The sequence below is a fragment of the Coregonus lavaretus genome (genome assembly GCF_964263955.1).
Source record: "Coregonus lavaretus genome assembly, chromosome: 37".
Taxonomy (NCBI): domain Eukaryota; kingdom Metazoa; phylum Chordata; class Actinopteri; order Salmoniformes; family Salmonidae; genus Coregonus; species Coregonus lavaretus.
The window spans coordinates 34,517,277-34,540,634 of NC_140024.1; the positions used below are offsets into that span (position 1 = coordinate 34,517,277).

The 23,358-nt window shown below is 47.9% G+C and overlaps 1 protein-coding gene across 3 annotated transcripts in view; it reads left to right on the forward strand.

Annotated features, from left to right (window-relative positions):
- LOC311111868 (liprin-alpha-1-like) overlaps positions 1 to 17,867 on the forward strand; it is a 66,875-nt gene extending 49,008 nt beyond the window's left edge. The window contains exons 14-26 of one of the 3 annotated variants that reach the window (XM_084154774.1): positions 689 to 813; positions 1,371 to 1,549; positions 1,680 to 1,773; positions 6,799 to 6,880; positions 7,930 to 8,130; positions 8,785 to 8,847; positions 12,272 to 12,447; positions 12,647 to 12,762; positions 13,259 to 13,434; positions 14,014 to 14,082; positions 14,332 to 14,500; positions 14,702 to 14,771; positions 15,153 to 17,867. In XM_084154774.1, the coding sequence (XP_084010900.1) occupies positions 689 to 813; positions 1,371 to 1,549; positions 1,680 to 1,773; positions 6,799 to 6,880; positions 7,930 to 8,130; positions 8,785 to 8,847; positions 12,272 to 12,447; positions 12,647 to 12,762; positions 13,259 to 13,434; positions 14,014 to 14,082; positions 14,332 to 14,500; positions 14,702 to 14,760 (1,509 nt within the window). In that variant the 3' untranslated portion in view covers positions 14,761 to 14,771; positions 15,153 to 17,867. The remainder of the gene's footprint in view (positions 1 to 688; positions 814 to 1,370; positions 1,550 to 1,679; positions 1,774 to 6,798; positions 6,881 to 7,929; positions 8,131 to 8,784; positions 8,848 to 12,271; positions 12,448 to 12,646; positions 12,763 to 13,258; positions 13,435 to 14,013; positions 14,083 to 14,331; positions 14,501 to 14,701; positions 14,772 to 15,152) is intronic. The other 2 variants (XM_084154776.1, XM_084154775.1) reach the window with 2 other exon arrangements.
- The last annotated feature ends 5,491 nt before the right edge of the window (positions 17,868 to 23,358 follow it).

The following is a 23,358-nucleotide window of genomic DNA, read 5'->3' on the forward strand; positions in this document are numbered from 1 at the left end:
TTGAGGTTCTTCAAAGTAGCCACCCTTTGCCTTGATGACAGCTTTGCACGCTCTTGGCATTCTCTCAACCAGCTTCATGAGGTAGTCACCTGTGTGCTGGGCCTTGGGTTCTGCTGGTAGTGTGTGTGTGTGCTGGGCCTTGGGTTCTGCTGGTAGTGTGTGTGCTGGGCCTTGGGTTCTGCTGGTAGTGTGTGTGACTAACGTGCTCTCTTCTCTCCTCCTCCGCTGCTTCAGCCTAGTGACCTGCGCAAGCACCGCAGGAAGGTAATCTAGAAACCATGCTAGCTACTTCTCTCTGGCCTCTACCCTGTCTGTCTGTCTGTCTGTCTGTCTGTCTGCCTGTCTGCCTGTCTGTCTGTCTGTCTGTCTCCTTCCCAACCATACGCTGTTTTCTAGACTCTACACCCCCCATAAAATGTGACTTCACAACCCCCCCCCCCCCCCACCACGTGGTTCAACCCCCCCACCCCCACCACGTGGTTCAACCCTACACCTCCCAAACCCTGAGTGTCTTGAACATCCTGTCACAAAGCGAGGGGAGACTTATTGTTTTCTTTCCAGGTTCAAGAACCAGTCTGTTTCTGCTGCTCTACCATACTCCCCATCGACTCCATACAGAGAAGGAAAATACTATTTTCCATTAGATTAGAAGACAGTGACTGACTGAGTGTCCCCATGTTGTGTCTAGTCTGCCCAGGACGACAAGGCCACCATCCAGTGTGAGACGTCTCCCCCCACCTCCCCACGCTCCATGCGCCTACACAAGGGGGCCATCCACACTGCCAGCCATGAGGACATCAGAGACATCCGCAGGTAGGAAGGACCTTTCTGCCTCACGTCAATATATCACTCTGTTCGTTTTCTAGAAGAGCAATATACTGATGCTGGTCTCTTCGTTTCTCTCTCCTTCTGTCGTTCTCTTATCTGTCCATCCATCTATCTCTTCATCCCTCTGTTTCTGATCTTTCCATCGATTTATCTATCCACATATCTCTCTCCATCGCTTTCTCTCTCTGTATGTCTCTTTATGCATTCATGCTCATCTCTCTCTCCGCCTCTCTCTCACCCCCTCCTCCCTCTCTCGCCTCCCTCCTCCCTCTCTCCCCCTTCTCTCTTTCTCCCCCTCTCCCCCACCTATCTCTCCCCCCTCCTCTCTCCCCCCCCATCTCTCCCCCCTCCTCTCTCTCCCCCCCTATCTCTCTCTCCCCCCTCTCTCTCTCTCCCCCACCTCTCTCTCTCTCTCCCCCACCTATCTCTCTCTCCCCCACCTATCCCGTCTCCCCCTCCCCGCCCCCCATCTCTCTCTCCCCGCCCCCCATCTCTCTCTCCCCGCCCCCCACCTCTCTCCCCCTTCTCGCTCCCCGTCTCAGTATGGCCGCCCTACAGGACGGCCAGGGTAGTAACCCCAGCAGCAGTAATAGCAGTCAGGACTCTCTGAACAAGGCAGCCAAGAAGAAGAGCATCAAGTCCTCCATCGGGCGCCTCTTCGGCAAGAAGGAGAAGGGTCGGCCAGGCCCCCCAGGGAGCAAGGAGTTCCCTGGCAGCCAAGGTCAGTCCCCCCTCCCTAGAACATACCTGCTGAGTCATGTTCATTAGGCACCAAACAGATGGAAAAAACTGAAACCGGGAAGGGACTACCTAGACTGAAGTTGACCTCTGACCCTCATCTCTCCTCATAGCTGGTACCCCCGAGGCGGAGACCTCTCCCCAGGATGCACTGGGGCTGGGCAAACTGGGCGGCCCCGCTGAGAAGAACAGGAAACTGCAGAAGAAGTAGGTGTTTCCACATCCCGTCACCGCTTCTGTCAGTGACGCAACATACAGTGCATTCAGAAAGTATTTAGACCCCTTGACTTTTTCCACATTTTGTTACATTACAGCCTTATTCTAAAGTGGATTAAATAGTTTTCCCCCCTCAATCTACACACATTACCCCATAATGACAAAGCAAAAACAGGTTTTTATAAATTTGTGCAAATGTATTACAAATAAAAAAACTGATATCACATTTATGTAAGTATTCAGACCCATTACTCAGAACTTTGTTGAAGCACCTTTGGCAGTGATTACAGCCTCAAGTCTTCTTGGGTAGGACGCTACAAGCTTGGCACATCTGTATTTGGGGAGTTTCTCCCATTCTTCTCTGCAGATCCTCTCAAGCTCTGTCAGGTTGAATGGGGAGCGTCGCTGCACAGCTATTTTCAGGTCTCTCCAGAGATGTTAGATCGGGTTCAAGCCCAGGCTCTGGCTGGGCCACTCAAGGACATTCAGAGACTTGTCCCAAAGCCACTCCTGCATTGTCTTGGCTGTGTGCTTAGGGTCGTTGTCCTGTTGTAAGGTGAACCCTGAGCACTCGGGAGCCGGTTTTCTTCAAGGATCTCTTTGTACTTTGCTCCATTCATCTTTCCCTCAATCCGGACTAGTCTCCCAGTACCTGCCCCTGAACAACATCCCCACAGCATGATGCTGCCACCACCGTGCTTCACCGTAGAGATGGTGCCAGGTTTCCTCCAGACGTGACGCATGGCATTCAGGCCAAAGAGTTTAATCTTGGTTTCATCAAACCAAAGAATCTTGTTTCTAATGGTCTGAGAGTCTTTAGGTTCCTTTTGGCAAACTCCAAGTGGGCTGTCATGTGCCTTTTACTGAGGAGTGGCTTCCATCTGGCCACTCTACCATAAAGGTCTGATTGGTGGAGTGCTGCAGAGATGGTTGTCCTTCTGGAAGGTTCTCCCATCTCCACAGAGGAAACTGGTGCTCTGTCAGAGTGACCACCTCCCTGACCAAGGCCCTTCTCCCCCGATTACTCAGTTTGGCCGGGCGGCCAGCTCTAGGAAGAGTCTTGGTGGTTCCAAACTTCTTCCATTTAAGAATGATGGAGGCCACTGTGTTCTTGGGGACCTTCAATGATGCAGACATTTTTTGGTACCCTTCCCCAGATCTGTGCCTCGACACAATCCTGTCTCGGAGCTCTACGGACAATTCTTTCGATCTCATGGCTTGGTTTTTGCTCTGACATGCACTATCAACTGTGGGACCTTTATATAGACAGGTGTGTGCCTTTCCAAATCATGTCCAATCAATTGAATTTACCACAGGTGGACTCCAATCAAGGATAATCAATGGAAACAAGATGCACCTGAGCTCAATTTCGAGTCTCATAGCAAAGGGTCTGAATACTCATGTAAATAAGGGATTTCTGTTTTCGCTTTGTCATTATGGAGTATTGTGTGTGTACATTGATTATGATTTTTTTTTTATTTCATCCATTTTAGAATATGGCTGTAACATAACAAAATGTGGAAAAAGTCAAGGGGTTTGAGTACTTTCCGAATGCACTGTAGATACATCAGTAGATAGTACTAGTTCTAGACTGGTTCTATGTAGTTAACAGTAGATATTACTAATGGTAGCTAGACAGGTTCTATCTAGTTAACAGTAGATAGTCTGAACGGCTGTGTCTATGAGTTGGCCACTCGGATGACTGTAATCAACAGATATGCTGTTGCTCTGAGCAGTGACCAGGGTTTTTAACGCTTCCATCCCATAGATATCAATCTACTCCATCAACCGTAGATCTTGTTGCATTAGAGGTCAATCTAGCTCAGATACGTCTGGTTGATGGCTCCAGCCATACAGCTGTTTATGCTTGTGTGTTCTATATGGCCCTTCTAGATCTGACCAAAGCACTGTAACAGCCCTGTGTTGCTCTATGCTCACCCTGCCGTGTAGCGCTCTGCCACTTTCTCTCTCACACACAGCCACCGCTGTCCCTCCCAGGGGACCTGGCCTCATGCCCCCGCCCCATGCTGTCCCTCCCAGGGGACCTGGCCTCATGCCCCCGCCCCATGCTGTCCCTCCCAGGGACCTGGCCTCATGCCCCCGCCCCATGCTGTCCCTCCCAGGGGACCTGGCCTCATGCCCCCGCCCCATGCTGTCCCTCCCAGGGGACCTGGCCTCATGCCCCCGCCCCATGCTGTCCCTCCCAGGGGACCTGGCCTCATGCCCCCGCCCCATGCTGTCCCTCCCAGGGGACCTGGCCTCATGCCCCCGCCCCATGCTGTCCCTCCCAGGGGACCTGGCCTCATGCCCCCGCCCCATGCTGTCCCTCCCAGGGGACCTGGCCTCATGCCCCCGCTCCATGCTGTCCCTCCCAGGGGACCTGGTCTCATGCCCCCGCCCCATGCTGTCCCTCCCAGGGGACCTGGCCTCATGCCCCCGCCCCATGCTGTCCCTCCCAGGGGACCTGGCCTCATGCCCCCGCCCCATGCTGTCCCTCCCAGGGGACCTGGCCTCATGCCCCCGCCCCATGCTGTCCCTCCCAGGGGTCCTGGTCTCATGCCCCCGCCCCATGCTGTCCCTCCCAGGGGACCTGGCCTCATGCCCCCGCCCCATGCTGTCCCTCCCAGGGGACCTGGCCTCATGCCCCCGCCCCATGCTGTCCCTCCCAGGGGACCTGGCCTCATGCCCCCGCCCCATGCTGTCCCTCCCAGGGGACCTGGCCTCATGCCCCCGCCCCATGCTGTCCCTCCCAGGGGACCTGGCCTCATGCCCCCGCCCCATGCTGTCCCTCCCAGGGGACCTGGTCTCATGCCCCCGCCCCATGCTGTCCCTCCCAGGGGACCTGGTCTCATGCCCCCGCCCCATGCTGTCCCTCCCAGGGGACCTGGTCTCATGCCCCCGCCCCATGCTGTCCCTCCCAGGGGACCTGGCCTCATGCCCCCGCCCCATGCTGTCCCTCCCAGGGGACCTGGCCTCATGCCCTCGCCCCATGCTGTCCCTCCCAGGGGCCTGGTCTCATGCCCCCGCCCCATGCTGTCCCTCCCAGGGGACCTGGCCTCATGCCCTCGCCCGTCCCATCCACACAAACTCAATCTCCCATCATGCAAATCACTGCAACTCCTCAGCCACACTGCCAGGGTCTGATTTTTCTAAGGGCCAGTTTCCCGGATTCCTATTACAGTAATTAGTGCTTTTTAGTACAGGGGTAGGCTCTATCTGTGTCCGGGAAACCAGCCCTATGCGTTTGTACAGCTTCATGCTTCTAGTTCAGGTTGATATTATGTAGTGTCGGCCAGGCTTCCATTTCATTCATTTTGATGAACTAATGTCCCCCGTTTTTCTTTTGAAGTAATCAAGGGGTGACTTGTTCATAGCTGTAAAACTTTCAATTATGCATAAAGTAAGGTGGCTGAATATTTGCGTTTTGAGCGATCATTTAATGACGCTTTCGATAGATCTACGTTATTTGAATACAGTCAAAGCCTGATTATCATTGGCCGTCACCACCAGGAGCTCTCATTGGCCGTCACCACCAGGAGCTCTCATTGGCCTAGTTTGCTATTTTTAATTGGCTTCAGTTCACTTTTTATTTAGCTGATTTTCACCCTTTTATTTCATCCCCCTCTCATTCCATCTGTAGTCCAAAGACAGGGTGAGTGATCTCCTCCATGTTGCTTGTTGCTTTGCCCTCTTTGCCGCCAAACAGTTGGCTTCATGCTGCCCTCACCAGCTCTCCTAAGACCTGCTCTGATGTATTTTCCTCACTGCTATACCTACAGTACCATCTCAACTAACAGGAATGTGCCTAACCTGTCGTTTTAATAAAGCTTTCTCTGAGCCCCTTCTGGTGTTAACTTCATCCTTGTACTCTAGTTATCAGGGTTGGGGTCAAATCCATTTCAATTCCAGTCAATTCGGAATGTAAACCCAATTCCAAAATGTCCTAATTTGAAAAGCATGGTAGAGAATTGGAATTTCAGTGTACTTCCTGAATTCAATTTTTTATTTGTCACGTGCTTCGTAAACACGAGACTAACAGGTGTAGATTAACATAATTAACTGGAATTGACCGCGACCACTGAGACAACTGAGTCAGTCTTGCCAGGTTTAGTTCTGGTCAGGTTCTAGTGGTATCTTTCCACTGCTAACAGGTTATTACAATGCTGTTATTAGAGTGAAGAAGTGGATGGAACTATCCTGTGGACCAAAATATTACACACAAAGAATAGACAAACATACTATCTGAGAAGGTTTTTTCCCATGTATTCTTTTGCATGTATTCGGTCCCCTACTGACGGTTCTCTTATGGATGCATTCTAACTAACGCAAGTTTCCCCCTATTACTGAACCGTTGTGATAACTCCGTTTCCCATGATGCCCTTAGTCTGTTAGCCACAAAGATACCGGTTATGTAACAGTGGCTTGGCATAAAGGTGGCCTTCTTCTTGACTCAGGAACAGGAGTCTTCCACCAAATGTATTGATTTAAAGGTGACTGTTCTGGAAATGATCTGGGGTTTCTCTCTCTCTCTCTCTCTCTCTCTCTCTCTCTCTCTCTCTCTCTCTCTCTCTCTCTCTCTCCATCTCTCTCTCTATATCTCTATATCTCTCTCTCTCTATATATATATATATCTCTCTCTCTATATATATATATCTCTATATATATATATCTCTATATATATATATCTCTCTCTCTCTATATATATATATCTCTCTCTATATATATATATATATCTCTCTCTCTATATATATATATATATATATATCTCTCTCTATATATATATATATATATATATATATATCTATATATATATATATATATATCTCTATTTATCTTTCTCTGGGTCCGAACTGCCGCAGGGTTAAAATCCTCAGCTTTCTCTCTGTTTTACCTCGGCATGGTTACAACAATGTGTGTATGAGGTACTGAGTTTTCATGGTGTGCAGGTTGAGGTGTGTGTATGGCGTAACGGGCTTGTGTGTGTCTCTCTCTCTCTAACCCTGTGTGTTGTTTTAGGCATGAGTTGCTGGAGGAGGCTCGCAGGCAGAGTCTACCCTTCGCCCAGTGGGACGGCCCTACTGTAGTGGTCTGGTTGGAGGTGAGACGCACACACACACACACACACCACAAACTAATATGCACACACACACACATTAACCCAAAAACTCTCATGTGTACACCCACACACACATTCAAAACACAAAAATAACCCAATCCTGTCCTGTTTTTCTCCTGCCCTCCCCTCTCTGCCCTCCCCTTTCACCTCTGCCCTCCCCTCTCACCTCTGCCCTCCCCTCTCACCTCTGCCCTCCCCTGCCACCTCTGTCCCCTCTCTGCCCTCCCCTGCCACCTCTGTCCCCTCTCTGCCCTCCCCTCTCTGCCCTCCCCTTTCACCTCTGCCCTCCCCTCTCACCTCTGCCCTCCCCTCTCTGCGCTCCCCTTCCACCTCTGTCCCCTCTCTGCCCTCCCCTTCCACCTCTGCCCTCCCGTCTCTGCCCTCCCCTTCCACCTCTGTCCCCTCTCTGCCCTCCCCTGCCACCTCTGTCCCCTCTCTGCCCTCCCCTCTCTGCCCTCCCCTTCCACCTCTGTCCCCTCTCTCTGCCCTCCCCTTCCACCTCTGTCCCCTCTCTGCCCTCCCCTCTCTGCCCTCCCCTGCCACCTCTGTCCCCTCTCTCTGCCCTCCCCTGCCACCTCTGTCCCCTCTCTCTGCCCTCCCCTTCCACCTCTGTCCCCTCTCTCTGCCCTCCCCTTCCACCTCTGTCCCCTCTCTCTGCCCTCCCCTTCCACCTCTGTCCCCTCTCTGCCCTCCCCTCTCTGCCCTCCCCTGCCACCTCTGTCCCCTCTCTCTGCCCTCCCCTGCCACCTCTGTCCCCTCTCTCTGCCCTCCCCTGCCACCTCTGTCCCCTCTCTGCCCTCCCCTCTCTGCCCTCCCCTGCCACCTCTGTCCCCTCTCTCTGCCCTCCCCTGTCCCCTCTCTGCCCTCCCCTCTCTGCCCTCCCCTGCCACCTCTGTACCCTCTCTGCCCTCCCCTGCCACCTCTGTCCTCTCTCTGCCCTCCCCTGCCACCTCTGTCCCCTCTCTCTGCCCTCCCCTGCCACCTCTGTCCCCTCTCTCTGCCCTCCCCTGCCACCTCTGTTCCCTCTGTAGCTGTGGGTGGGTATGCCAGCCTGGTATGTGGCGGCGTGTCGTGCCAATGTGAAGAGCGGTGCCATCATGTCTGCCCTGTCGGACACAGAGATCCAGAGGGAGATTGGCATCAGTAACCCCCTCCACCGCCTCAAACTGAGACTGGCCATCCAGGAGATCATGTCCCTCACCTCCCCCTCTGCACCCCCCACCTCCAGAACCGTAAGAGAGAGACACACACATGCACACACACGCTCACACACACACAAACGAGAACACACACATACACACGTGTACCCATACACAGTGACACATACACACACACACACACACACACCAAAGATACTGGTAGCTCCAAAATTAAGACAGTCCAGCTCAGCCGTGGATCCTGGAGGACCTGTCCTCTTCTTCCGTTCCTCACCACCTGATTGGAGCATGCTACTGTCACTCCTCTAACCAGCTAATAGCGTTTCTCACTGTAACCTGTCCACCAATCGGAGTTCACGGAGCATCACTCACAAGGACTGCCCTGATTGGGGCCTCTCTCTCTGTCTCTCTCTCTGTCTCTCTCTCTCTCTGTCTCTCTCTCTGTCTCTCTCTCTCTCTCCCTCTCTCTCTCTCTCTCTCTCTCTCTCTCTCTCTGTCTCTCTCTCTCTCTGTCTCTCTCTCTGTCTCTGTGTGTGTGAATCATTTGGTGTGATTAATAACAATACTGTCTGGTCTTCTTATTTCCCTTACCTTCCTCCCTCGTGTTCTTAAACAAAACAAATCCTCACTTCCTCTCCCTCCTCCATCTCCTTTCCCTCTCCTCTCCCTCCTCCCTGTCCTCTCACACGCTTGCATCACTGGTGATTCTTGGGATTGTCACATGATCAGTCCACGGGGAACGTGTGGGTCACGCACGAAGAGTTGGAGTGCCTTGCAGCCATGCCCCCCACGGTTAGTCTGGCCAAGCCATTGGGCAGTCACTGGCGACTGGTAGTGATCTGGTTGGTAGTTGGGTGTTACTCCCTGTGTGTGTGCTTTTCTCACGGCCCTGTTTGTCCAAGTCTGTGTCTTGGTTTGGGCTTTTGGTGTCAGTAGGTGTGTTTTTGTGTGTGTGTGTGTGTCTGTCAGTTTGGTTGAAGGCTAAGTTCAGCATAGACTTAGCTTTTGAACTAAAATGACTGGTTAACATTAGATTTGTGTTATCTTTATGTTCCTGGCCTAATTGCTACACAGCATGTCAAGTTATAAAACTGTTTCATTTAAACACTTTTGCTCAATGCTATATTTACAGTCCTGTTTCAACCTGGGATTTACTAATACATGAAGTGGTACAATGGATATTTCAACAGGGCAAATACCGGTATTAGATATTGAAATGAGTTCTAGGTCAATCTCAGGTTCATAGAGAACAGGAAGCTAATGTAGCCTAAAGCATGAGCTGTGTTTGTTGCATGTCCAGTTTCTAGTTGAGTTGTCTTAACATTAACACTTGTTGAGTAGCATGTTCATGTTGAGCTGCCTAACCCAGCACTGCCACGGTCACTAACTCTAACCCGCTTCTCTTCTCTCACCATGCTAACCATGCTAACAACAGGAAGATGCCGAGGGCAGCTGGGCCCAGGTTTGTCTCTCCTCTCGCTGGCTGTGGTAGATGACGAGGACATTTCACCTTATTTCAACTGGACAGTTTAGCTCTTCAGTTGGACAGTTTAGCTCTTCAGATGGACAGATGGTTGTTTCAGTTGGACAGTTTAGCTCTTCAGTTGGACAGATGGTTGTTTCAATTGGACAGTTTAGCTCTTCAGTTGGACAGTTTAGCTCTTCAGTTGGACAGATGGTTGTTTCAGTTGGACAGTTTAGCTCTTCAGTTGGACAGATGGTTGTTTCAGTTGGACAGTTTAGCTCTTCAGTTGGACAGATGGTTGTTTCAATTGGACAGTTTAGCTCTTCAGTTGGACAGTTTAGCTCTTCAGTTGGACAGATGGTTGTTTGTTGGACAGTTTAGCCCTTCAGTTGGACAGTTTAGCTCTTCAGTTGGACAGTTTAGCTCTTCAGTTGGACAGTTTAGCTCTTCAGTTGGACAGATGGTTGTTTCAGTTGGACAGTTTAGCTCTTCAGTTGGACAGTTTAGCTCTTCAGTTGGACAGTTTAGCTCTTCAGTTGGACAATTGGTTGTTTCAGTTGGACAGTTTAGCTCTTCAGTTGGACAGTTTAGCTCTTCAGTTGGACAGTTTAGCTCTTCAGTTGGACAGTTTAGCCCTTCAGTTGGACAGTTTAGCTCTTCAGTTGGACAGTTTAGCTCTTCAGTTGGACAGTTTAGCCCTTCAGTTGGACAGTTTAGCTCTTCAGTTGGACAGTTTAGCTCTTCAGTTGGACAATTGGTTGTTTCAGTTGGACAGTTTAGCTCTTCAGTTGGACAGTTTAGCCCTTCAGTTGGACAGTTTAGCTCTTCAGTTGGACAGTTTAGCTCTTCAGTTGGACAGTTTAGCTCTTCAGTTGGACAGTTTAGCTCTTCAGTTGGACAGTTTAGCTCTTCAGTTGGACAGTTTAGCCCTTCAGTTGGACAGTTTAGCTCTTCAGTTGGACAGTTTAGCCCTTCAGTTGGACAGTTTAGCTCTTCAGTTGGACAGTTTAGCTCTTCAGTTGGACAGTTTAGCTCTTCAGTTGGACAATTGGTTGTTTCAGTTGGACAGTTTAGCCCTTCAGTTGGACAGTTTAGCTCTTCAGTTGGACAGTTTAGCTCTTCAGTTGGACAGTTTAGCTCTTCAGTTGGACAATTGGTTGTTTCAGTTGGACAGTTTAGCTCTTCAGTTGGACAGTTTAGCTCATCTGTTAGACAGATGGTTGTTTCAGTTGGACAGTTTAGCTCTTCAGTTGGACAGTTTAGCCCTTCAGTTGGACAGTTTAGCTCTTCAGTTGGACAGTTTAGCCCTTCAGTTGGACAGTTTAGCTCTTCAGTTGGACAGTTTAGCTCTTCAGTTGGACAGTTTAGCTCTTCAGTTGGACAGTTTAGCCCTTCAGTTGGACAGTTTAGCTCTTCAGTTGGACAGTTTAGCTCTTCAGTTGGACAGTTTAGCTCTTCAGTTGGACAGTTTAGCTCTTCAGTTGGACAGTTTAGCTCTTCAGTTGGACAGTTTAGCTCTTCAGTTGGACAGTTTAGCCCTTCTGTTGGACAGTTTAATGGTTATACACGTAGTGATAAGGCTTCCCATCAAACTCTTGTAGTGACAGACATTAACTCAGATGTCCTGTTTAGAAGCCACAGTCAGGACCGGATACAATTTATTAGAAGCCTCTGCTGTTTAGAAGTTGTCCCACCTGTCAGAACACAAATCAGTCTAGTTCTCTGACCTCCCACCTATCAGAACACAAATCAGTCTAGTTCTCTGACCTCCCACCTATCAGAACACAAATCAGTCTAGTTATCTGACCTCCCACCTATCAGAACATGGATCAGTCTAGTTGTCTGACCTCCCTCCTATCAGAACATAGATCAGTCTAGTTGTCTGACCTCCCTCCTATCAGAACATAGATCAGTCTAGTTGTCTGACCTCCCTCCTATCAGAACATAGATCAGTCTAGTTGTCTGACCTCCCTCCTATCAGAACATAGATCAGTCTAGTTGTCTGACCTCCCACCTATCAGAACATGGATCAGTCTAGTTGTCTGACCTCCCACCTATCAGAACATAGATCAGTCTAGTTGTCTGACCTCCCTCCTATCAGAACATGGATCAGTCTAGTTGTCTGACCTCCCTCCTATCAGAACATAGATCAGTCTAGTTGTCTGACCTCCCTCCTATCAGAACATAGATCAGTCTAGTTGTCTCACTGGCCCTAGTTCTGATCTGTAGTCGTAGCTGCTCTTAACCCTGCTGTAACTTACACACAATAGATTTTAATAGGGTGGTTTCCATCACTTTCACACCTAGCCTTTTGTTGTTGTTGCAATATCCTGGTAGCCTTTCATAGCTATGGTAGCCATGACCCACTAACTCTTTACACTCCTCCTATAGACTCCCAAACACAGTCTGACCTAGCCCCTGTCCCTCCTCCTATAGACTCCCAAACACAGTCTGACCTAGCCCCTGTCCCTCCTCCTATAGACTCCCAAACACAGTCTGACCTAGCCCCTGTCCCTCCTCCTATAGACTCCCAAACACAGTCTGACCTAGCCCCTGTCCCTCCTCCTATAGACTCCCAAACACAGTCTGACCTAGCCCCTGTCCCTCCTCCTATAGACTCCCAAACACAGTCTGACCTAGCCCCTGTCCCTCCTCCTATAGACTCCCAAACACAGTCTGACCTAGCCCCTGTCCCTCCTCCTATAGACTCCCAAACACAGTCTGACCTAGCCCCTGTCTCTCCCTCCACAGACGCTGGCGTACGGAGACATGAACCATGAGTGGATTGGTAATGAGTGGCTGCCCAGCCTGGGTCTGCCCCAGTACCGCTCCTACTTCATGGAGTCCCTGGTGGACGCCCGCATGCTGGACCACCTCACCAAGAAGGACATGAGGGGACAGCTCAAAATGGTGGACAGTTTCCACAGGTAAAAATACAAAATGGTGGATAGCTTCCACAGTTATTAGGAGCCGAAATGGTTTACAGTTTCCATAGGCAAGGTGACGAAATAAATGGTGGACAGTTCCCACTATTAAGGGCCAAAATGGTGCCATGGACGACTAGGGACGTTCATTTTTGTTTCTCTTTATATGTTTAACCGGTCAGTGTGTCTTGTGTAACAACAGGAACAGTTTCCAGTGTGGGGTGATGTGTCTGAGGAGACTGAACTACGACAGGAAGGAGCTGGAGAGGAGGCGTGACGAGACCCAGCTGGAGCTGCAAGGTAACAGCTGGGATAACGGTGAGAGCAAATGACAGTCAACGGAAGGGAGAAATGACCCCACTGTTCAGATTCACTCATCATTTAAGTTAGCTCCGCAACGCTAAGCTGATAACGCTATGGGAGAATCTGAAGTGTGGGTATTTATCCTTCTATTGCATCCATATACACATTTAGAAATGATGGGGTTTGTTTCTACAGAGGATTTCTTTGGACTTTTCCTCCGGTGGTATTTCCTGATCATATCAATGTTTTTCTAACACAGAGGAATAATTCCCACCGGAGGGTGGGGCATTCAAACAAAATGTCAACTTCATTTCATGTCAGTCCTGCTCTATTTCTTTATTTCACAGGGGAATTCTTTTGACTGTCCCTTGGATGCGTTTCCTGATCATTCCCCTAATGTTTCTGTACCATTTCATTACATACATTACGTCATTTAGCAGACGCTCTTATCCAGAGCGACTTACAAATTGGGGTTACCATTTACCATTTACCATTTGTGTACCTTAAGCAGACGTGCTGGTGTGGAGCAACGAGCGGGTGATCAGCTGGGTGCAGGCCATGGGGCTGAAGGAGTACAGTAACAACCTGCTGGAGAGCGGCGTGCATGGCGCCCTGCTGGCCCTGGATGAAACCTTCGACCACAACGCCCTGGCCCTGTTGCTACAGATCCCCACCCAGAACACACAGGTAGGTACACCACAACGCACAGATCCCCACCCAGAACACACAGGTAGGTACACCACAACGCACAGATCCCCACCCAGAACACACAGGTAGGTACACCACAACGCACAGATCCCCACCCAGAACACACAGGTAGGTACACCACAACGCACAGATCCCCACCCAGAACACACAGGTAGGTACACCACAACGCACAGATCCCCACCCAGAACACACAGGTAGGTACACCACAACGCACAGAACCCCACCCAGAACACACAGGTAGGTACACCACAACGCACAGATCCCCACCCAGAACACACAGGTAGGTACACCACAACGCACAGATCCCCACCCAGAACACACAGGTAGGTACACCACAACGCACAGATCCCCACCCAGAACACACAGGTAGGTACACCACAACGCACAGATCCCCACCCAGAACACACAGAATGTAGAGACACACACACTACCAGCATTGGTGGGTGGCTGTGAACCTCCCTGGCAGTCAAACAGCTCCCAGCTGAGACCTCAGCTCCACACGCACTCCTTCATCTACTCTCTCTTTCTCTGTGTCTTTCCCTCCTTCCTCCCTTGTAGGCCAGAGCAGCTCTGGAGAGAGAGTACAACAGTCTGCTGGCCATCGGCACAGAGAGGAGACTGGATGAGGTGAGACACTTACATATGATTCACCACACACACACACTCTCTTTCTAAAGCTCACACACACACACTCTCTTTCTAAAGCTCACACACACACACTCTTTCTAAAGCTCACACACACACTCTCTCTTTCTAAAGCTCACACACACACACTCTCTCTTTCTAAAGCACACACACTCTCTTTCCAAAGCGCTCCTCCATGTATATCCACATCCTTATTTCCTTCCTGCTTCCTCCTCTCTGAATCTCTTCCAGGATGATGATAAGAACTTCCGGCGCACCCCCTCCTGGAGGAAGAAGTTCCGGCCCAAAGACGCGCGGGGGATGTCCCCGGGCTCAGCCGACACCCTGCCTGCCAACTTCAGACTGACCAATAGCAACGCAGCGTCCCCGTCCATGCAGCCAAAGAGGAGCCCCATGGACGGTACGACAGGGGTTGGGTCCACTGTGTCTAACTGTGTGTTAGGCATGGCACTGCTGTGGCTTTATCTCCATGAGACCTTACACAATATGCTTTCAACAATGGTTTAGTGTTTTCCCAGCTCTAGTGTGTGTGTTGTGCTGGAGATTGTGAGTGACTAACTAACAGCATGTTTCTGCATGTGGTTTTGCTGTGGGGATGCAGGGGGTCAGTCAGCAATACAGAGGCTGGACACTGCCACAGTCAGGACCTACTCCTGCTAACACCACACACGGTAAGTTTCACAATGCATCTAATCTTCTGTTAAAGCAGCTTGTTGTGCCTCGGCTTTTTTGGGCGATAATAACGCATGTCTACGCTTCTCCTCCTCCTCTATTCTGTCCTCTTCATCTGCTGCTTCTCTGCAAATCTCCCTCCCTTCCCGTCCCTTCCCCTCCCTTCCCCCCCCCCCCCCTCCCTTCCCTCCCCCCCCTCCCTTCCCTTCCCCCCCTCCCTTCCCTCCCCCCCCCCCTCCCCCCCCTCCCTTCCCTCCCTTCCCCTCCCCCCCCTCCCCTCCCTTCCCCTCCCTCCCCCCCCTCCACCCCTCCCTTCCCTTCCCCTCCCTTCCCCCCCTCCCTCTATTCCCTCTCTCCTCTCTCTCCTCCCTGTCTCTTAGTTTATCCTCATTATTTGTATAGGTGACTGCTGGTTGGAGGATGAGGGGTGTGAGTTCCCCTCCACCAGGAGCAGCTGCTGACCCTGCGACGACACTTCAACAGAGTTTTATTGTTATCATAGATATAAAAGAACTAGCAACCACATCACCAATCTCTATTTATGTAAGCAAGCTGGTGGGACATTTCAATGATTTTAGATTTGTTATGTATCTCTCTCTCTCTTCCCCCCTCTCTCCCACCTAAATCGAAATATCCCTCTTTTCTAAAACTTTTCCTACTGTGCCCTTATCAAGGTTAACTCTCAGATGTAACTGAATGTTTTTCGACGGTCTGGAGTGTGTATATTTATATCGACAGACATTATCTAATCTTTTTTATATATATTCCTGATCTTGTATTGACAAGATGTACGTTTTGTATTTCTTTCTCTCCTCAGCTTTTGTTTTTAATCATTGAACTGATGCTCAAGTGACTTTAATATGTGACATTTTAACTGAATTGTATCCCTTTCCCTTCTGCCCCAGTCTCTTGTTGTCTTCAAGCATATCAATGGTGATTATTTGTAAATGCAGCTCTTATAGGACAATGAGGATATGTGAATATCAGAAATATTGCTGGAGTTCTGACTGACTTTGTTTCACAAACTGCTGTGGTCGCTAAGCACCGGGCGGACCGTAACCACAACAAGGCCCTTGGTAACCGTGGCGACATGTGAAACAACTCTTTTTTTGTTCTTTCTGGTGAAACCAAACCTGAAATACTAAAACAAAAGCCATAAACAGTAGTGAAGACCAGGGCTACTTTCAGATGCATCGCTTGGTAAGAGACCGTTCTGCTGTGTAGGATCTCCAATTATCGGGTCAACCTCGCATGCTGAAGCTTTCCATTCCTCTTTCACTCCTTCCCATCATCCCTCTCCTTTCCCTGCCTTCTCCTGGAGCATGCAACGGAAGCCCAGACGCGCGTGAAGATGAACTCGCGTGTACCTGAGCCTTAAAGCGTGGCAGCTCTACTATCGACGGACCAACTCCACTGTGGCCTAAACTGATCCCCGCGACTAGCTACTCACCCAAGGCGGAGCGATCCCACCCACAAACCTTTTAACAAACACTTTGTACTACGGAGACTTCTAATCAAGCCTTATGGTTTTTTTCTTTTCTCCTTTCTCTGTCTTTCTTATTTATTCTTCATCCCTGTCGTGTTTGTTGCTCTCGGTTTGATTTTTCGAAGTTGCCACTTGAGTGGCAAAAGCTGTTTTTTATCTTGTGTTTCAACACAGGTTCCTGTGTCAATACTTTTTCAAGGCAAATGATGTCACGGAACCGAAGACTTGTCCTTTCCACCCTACATGTACACTACATTAGTTATGTTATTCCCTTTGTAATTTAGTCATTTATAATGCACAATGCAAATCCTGTTACTGTCCTGTTTTTTTTTTTAAATCTCCTGTTCTCCCCATTTATATTTTCCTGATCTGGTAACAAAATGATGTACAGTCTGAGTACTTATGAACTATTTTATCACAGTATTATTTATTGCTTACTTTCAATAAAATACTGAAACTTATTTTCCACTGCCAATAAAAAGACTTAAGTCTTTGTGTTAAATGCATCGCTTGCCTTTGCAGTCATCTTAAAACCATGTGGTGTTAAGACTAGAAACCCCTTCCAATGACTCGGTTGGGGCTTGTATAGTTGTACACCACTGTATGCCCTGATAGGGGGAATGTAAACTTTCATTACATACAAAGAGGAAGAAAATACAGAAACATGGTCCTTTTGTGGCTCACAGGGTTGCAAAATTCCGGTAACTTTCCATGTTTTCCAGAAATCCTGGTTGGAGGATTCCGGATTTCCTGCTTATTCCCACCTGATTCTGGGAATCCTGCAACTGGGATTTCTGGGAATTTGGGGAAAGTTACTGGAGTTTTGCAACCCTGGTGGCGCAGTTGGTGCTTGCAATGCTTTGGATTCAGCTTTGTAAACTTTTTATTTGGAAATTATATTTGTCAAGGGTTGCAAGGAAACGAACCCACAATATTTGATTTTGCAGCCCGATTCTCAAAGCCCTCGTGAATTTCACAATGATGGAAACTCCCTCATCATGAAAGTAATGAGTGACACAAGATGATCATTTATAACTGCAATGAGCTGTCCTCAAGATCTCTTTCCACCCATTTTTCTGTGGTTAAAAAGGTCCATCTAGTGGCAAATATGTGGTCATACAAAATGTATACAAATACAGCAAAAATAGTCATTTCCCTTCACCCCCATAGTTTCAAATGAATTGCTCTATTAAACAACTGCATTGTTTTATGGTGTAAAATTTAAATATTGTTCCTCTTCGGTTACTTGTACCAGTTTGACACCTATAATTATTGTTTGGGCTAAACCTTCCTACTGTACAATTCTTGACACCTTCAATTCTGTTCCAAACCAAGCCGAAAGAATGTGGTGCTTCACTTGTAAAAGACAAGATGACATGTGATTTCACAAATAACTACCATGTACTCGTGTGACTGGTGATGGTTCCATTTTTTTATTTTTTTTTATCACATGTAATTTGATTTTCAAGATACAGAGAATTATGTATATTAACACTTAATTAACATGGAATAGCTATCGTACCATTTTAAAATGTGTCCAGTGTCCCCGATTCTCTGTTGCAATATGTATATAAAAGAGATCAACTGTGTAATAAAAGACATACAGTTATCATTGTCCTATCTAAATGGTTAGTAAAGCAAACAAGAATTGTCTGTTTAAAAATCCCTATACAAGTATTGTTTTAAACAAAGCCTACTTTATATCACATCAAACACCAACCCTGAATTCATTCATAGTGAAATCTGATGTGCATTAGGATGTTTTGGCCATTTTATATACAGTACCAGTCAAAAGTTCTAAATAAATCACAGACAGCGTCACTAGCAAAGCACCATCAAACCACCTCCTCCATGCTTCACGGTGGGAACCACACATGCAGAGATAATCCGTTCACCTACTCTGCGTCTCCAAAGACACGGCGGTTGGAACCAAAAATCTCAGATTTGGACTCATCAGACCAAAGGACATATTTCCACCGGTCTAATGTCCATTGCTCGTGTTTCTTGGCGAAGCAAGTCTCTTCTTCTTATTGGTGTCCTTTAGTAGTGGTTTATTTGCAGCAATTCGACCATGAAGGCCTGATTCATGCAGTCTCCTCTGAACAGTTGATGTTGAGATGTGTCTGTTCCTTGAACTCTGAAGCATTTATTTGGGCTGCAATTTCTGAGGCTGGTAACTCTAAAGAACTTATCCTCTGCAGCAGAGGTAACTCTGGGTCTTCCTTTCCTGTGGCGGTCCTCATGAGAGCCAGTTTCATCATAGCGCTTGATGGTTTTTGTGACTGCACTTGAAGAAACTTTCAAAGTTCTTGACATTTTCCGGATTGACTGACCTTTATGTCTTAAAGTAATGATGGACTGTCGTTTCTCTTTGCTTATTTGAGCTGTTCTTGCCATAATTTGGACTTGGTCTTTACCAAATAGAGCTATCTTCTGTATACCACCCCTACCTTGTCAGAACACAACTGATTGGCTCAAATGCATTAAGAAGGAAATCAATTCCACAAATTAACTTTTAACAAGGCACACCTGTTAATTGAAATGCATTCCAGGTGACTACCTCATGAAGCTGGTTGAGAGAATGCCAAGAGTGTGCAAAGCTGTCATGAAGGCTACTTTGAAAAATCTCAAATATATTTTGATTTGTTTAACACTTTTTTGGTTACTACATGATTCCATATGTGTTATTTCATAGTTTTCATTTCTTCACTATTATTCTACAATGTAGAAAATAGTCAAAATAAAGAAAAATCCCTGAAAGAGTAGGTGTGTCCAAACTTTTGACCGGTAGTGTGTATAAAAAAACATCTCCAGTTGTCATTTAACGTAGTTTACCTGTCTGGTTGCAGTGTTCCTGGGTGCTGATATCTTCCTCTATCTGCTGTAGTACTGCGACACAGATAGAACAAGGAGCCAGATCTCTCGCAGGATGAATGAATCTGACGCATTCGTTTAGAAGTCCAGTTGTGGGAGAAGATGGAGCTAGACGAAACTTGGCTGACATTCTGCTAATTTTCTCATCGATGGAACATTAGATCTCAGTACAGTTTTCTGTTCCCAAAACTCAAATCTGTTGCGAACAGAGTGGATTAAGTTTTGTAGATTTGACCCTTTTCTAAAAGTTTCAGAAAATGGCATTGTTTAGAAGGAGTGCAAAGGGTGAATTGAGTTATTGCACACGCACACTTCACAGAGTAGGCGTTTGATAACGGAAATATGCGAATAAATGCTAGAACGCGCTTGGCTCTGCCCACCTGTGAGATATGGCTGTGTCGTATGGTTGCAGTCTTGTGAGCTTCGACCCAACTTTGCTATTTTGTTATTCTTTAGCCGTTTATCTTTACTTTTGTGTACAGAATGTTTCCGCTATCTGTTATGACCGTCAAACATATCATAAACATCAGATCGGCAGTTACTAACCTTCATTTCGGCTTCACCTCCGACTCATTGGCCCTGGACTCTCTGTTTACCTCTGACCAGGCTCTCATCCCCGGGCTACCCAGGAGAAAAAGTGGCAGGAGAGCAGGCGTAGTGGTGAGACTAGGGCAAAGGGGAAAACCGGCCACTGCTTCCATCCATTTTACTGGTCAATGTTCAGTCACTTGATAACAAGAAGGATGACCTTCGATGGAGGATTTGCTACCAAAGAGACATTCGAAATTGCAATATCATATGTTTTACTGAATGAAACTTGGATTTCGGATGAGTCACCCCCCCACGGCTTTCACACTCAACGGACTTTCCATGCACCGAGGGAACAGGACTTCGGCTTCAGGAAAATCCAGAGGGGGAGGAGTTTCTACATCAACAATAGATGGTGTGCAGACTAGCGTAGTGACAGTCTCGTCCTACTGTTCACCTGACCTGGAATATCTGATGGTCAAATGCCAACCCTTCTATCTCGCGAGAGAGAGTTTTAATCTGTTATAGTCACAGCTGTTTATATCCCACCTTAGGCCAACACCGCGCTCGCACTCAATGACCTGTACAAGGCTCTAAACAAGCAGGAAACTGCCCACCCAGAGGCTGCTCTGATTGTATCTGGGGATTTTAATGTTCCGTCACTGAAACACATGTGATGACAAACTTTTACCAACACTTCTCCTTCGCCACGAGAGCCGCTAAAGTTTTAGACCACTGTTTTATACAACACACATGCAAGCTTACAAGGCCCTCCCTCGACCCCCTTTCGGCAAATCAGATCCCGACTCTATACTCCTATTTCCTGTTTACAGGTAAAAGCTCAAGCAGGAAGTACCCATGACGCACATGATAGAGAAATGGTCCGTTGAAGCAGAGGCTACAAGACTACTTTGCTAGCACAGACTGGAATATGTTCTGGGACTCCGCCGATAACATTGGTGAGCTTACAACCTCCGTCACCAGCTTCATAAGGAAGTGCATCGACGATGTTGTCCCCACAACCTGCTGCTTTCCCAACCAAAAACCCTGGATTAACACAGATACGCGCCAAACTAAAGGACAGGACCGACGCACATAAGGCTATAGTAGCTGCAGTCGAGGCTACGAACGTGTACAAGAAGTCCTGCTACGACCTCTGCAGAACCACCAAAAATGCGAAAAGACCAATACTGGAATAAGGTGGAATCCTACTACACCGGCTCTGACACTCGTCACATGTGGCAAGGACTACAGTCTATTACGGATTATAAAAGAGGACCTAGCCATGAACTACCCAACGATGCCTCTCTACCAGACGATTTGAAAGCTTTTCATGCACGCTTCCACAAAAACAACAGAGCCTTGTATGAGGGCCCCCGCTGATCCGGATTGACTGGGTGATCTCACTCTCCGAGGCTGACATAAGGCTTTTAAACGGGTCAACACTCGTAAGGCCGCAGGGCCAAACGGTATTCCAGGCCGCGTCCTCAGGGCATGTGCAGACCAGCTGGGAGGCGTCTTCGTTGATATTTTCAATCTCTCCTTGTCCCAGTCTGTAATCCCCACGTTTCAAGCTGACTACCAACATTCCTGTTCCCAACCTGCCACAATAACTACCGCCCTGTAGCACTCACATCTATAATCATGAACTGCTTTGAAAGGCTGTTCATGGCACACATCAACTCCCATCATCCCAGACACCCTGGACCCACTCCAATTTGCATACCGCCCTAACAGATCCACAGACGACGCGATCTCAATTGCACTCCACACTGTCCTCCCCCCGCCTAGAAAAGAGGAATACCCATGTTCCTCGGCGTCCACATCACTGAGGACTTAGCATGGTCCACACACACCAGTACAGTCGTGAAGGGGGCACGGCAACGCCTCTTTCCCCTCAGGAGACTGAAGAGATTTGGCATGACGCCTCAGATCCTCAGGTGACTTTTACAGGTCTGCCATCGAAAGCATCCTGACAGGTTGTATCACCGCCCGGGTATGGCAACTGCTCCGTCCGCGACCGCAAGGCCCTACAGAGGGTGGTGCGGATGGCCATCCAAGACATTTATGCCAGGCGGTGTCTGAGAAAGGCCAGAAAAACTGCCAAGGACTCCAGCCACCTGAGCCATGGACTGTTTCTCTCTGCTCCTGTTCCGCAGGCGGTACTGGAGCATCGAGTCACGGACCAACAGGCTCCGAAATATACTGAACAAAAATATAAACGCAACATGCAACAATTTCAACCATTTTACTGAGTTACAGTTCATATGAGGAAATCAGTCAGTTGAAATAAATTCATTCATCCTAATCTATGGATTTCACATGACTGGGAATACAGATATGCATCTGTTGGTCACAGATACCTTTAAAAAAAAATTGCCTCACAATGGGCCTCAGGATCTCGTCGCAGTATTTTTGTACATACAAATTGGCAATCGATAAAATGCAATTGTGTTCGTTGTCCGTAGTTTATGCCTGCCCATACCATAACCCCACCGCCACCATGGGGCACTCTGTTCACAACGTTGACATCAGCAAACCGCTCTCCCACACGACGCCATACACGTGGTCTGCGGATGTGAGACCGGTTGGACGTACTGCCAAATTCTCTATTACGACGTTGGATGCAGTTTATGGTAGAGAAATGAACATGAAACTCTCTGTCAACAGCTCTGGTGGCATGCCAATTGCACGCTCCCTCAAAACTTTAGACTCCCTCAAAACTGCACAGTTTAGAGTGGCCTTTTATTGTCCCCCAGCACAAGGTGCACCTGTGTATTGATCATGCTCTTTAATCAGCTTCTTGATATGCCACACCTGTCAGGTGGATGGATTATCTTGGCAAAGGAGATATGCTCACTAACAGGGATGTAAACAAATTTGTGCACAAAATTTGAGAGAAGTAAGCTTTTTGTGCGTATGGAACATTTCTGGGATCTTTTATTTCAGCTCATGAAACCAACACTTTACATGTTTGCGTTTACATTTTTGTTTAGTGTAGCTTCTTTCCCCAGGCCAGAAGACTGTTGGATAGATATCTACCAATGCCCTTCCTCTCTACCACAGAAGACTGTTGGATAGAGATCTACCAATGCCCTTCCTCTCTACCACAGACTACCTGCACAGACTCTATGCCCATTCTCAGGCCTACCACACATACCTACACTAACGCTTCACATTCACGCTCACACACTCAGTACTGACACCACACGCATACACTCACTCATTACCATGCACACACCACAAATGCTGCTACCATGATTGATAGTGAATAATATTACCACTAGCATTTATCCTGCTACAAGCCCCTTTTTCTGGATTTTTGTTTTAGATTCCGTCTCTCACAGTTGAAGTGTACCTATGATAAAAATTACAGACCTCTACATGCTTTGTAAGAAGGAAAACCTGCAAAATCGGCAGTGTATCAAATACTTGTTCTCCCCACTGTATATTAGACCTGTATATATCAGACCTGTATATTTTAGACCTGTATATATCAGACCTGTATATATCAGACCTGTATATTTTAGACCTGTATATATCAGACCTGAATATATCAGACCTGTATATATATATATATCAGACCTGTATATATATATATATCAGACCTGTATATATCAGACCTGTATATCAGACCTGTATATATATATCAGACATGTATATATATATATATATCAGACCTGTATATTAGACCTGTA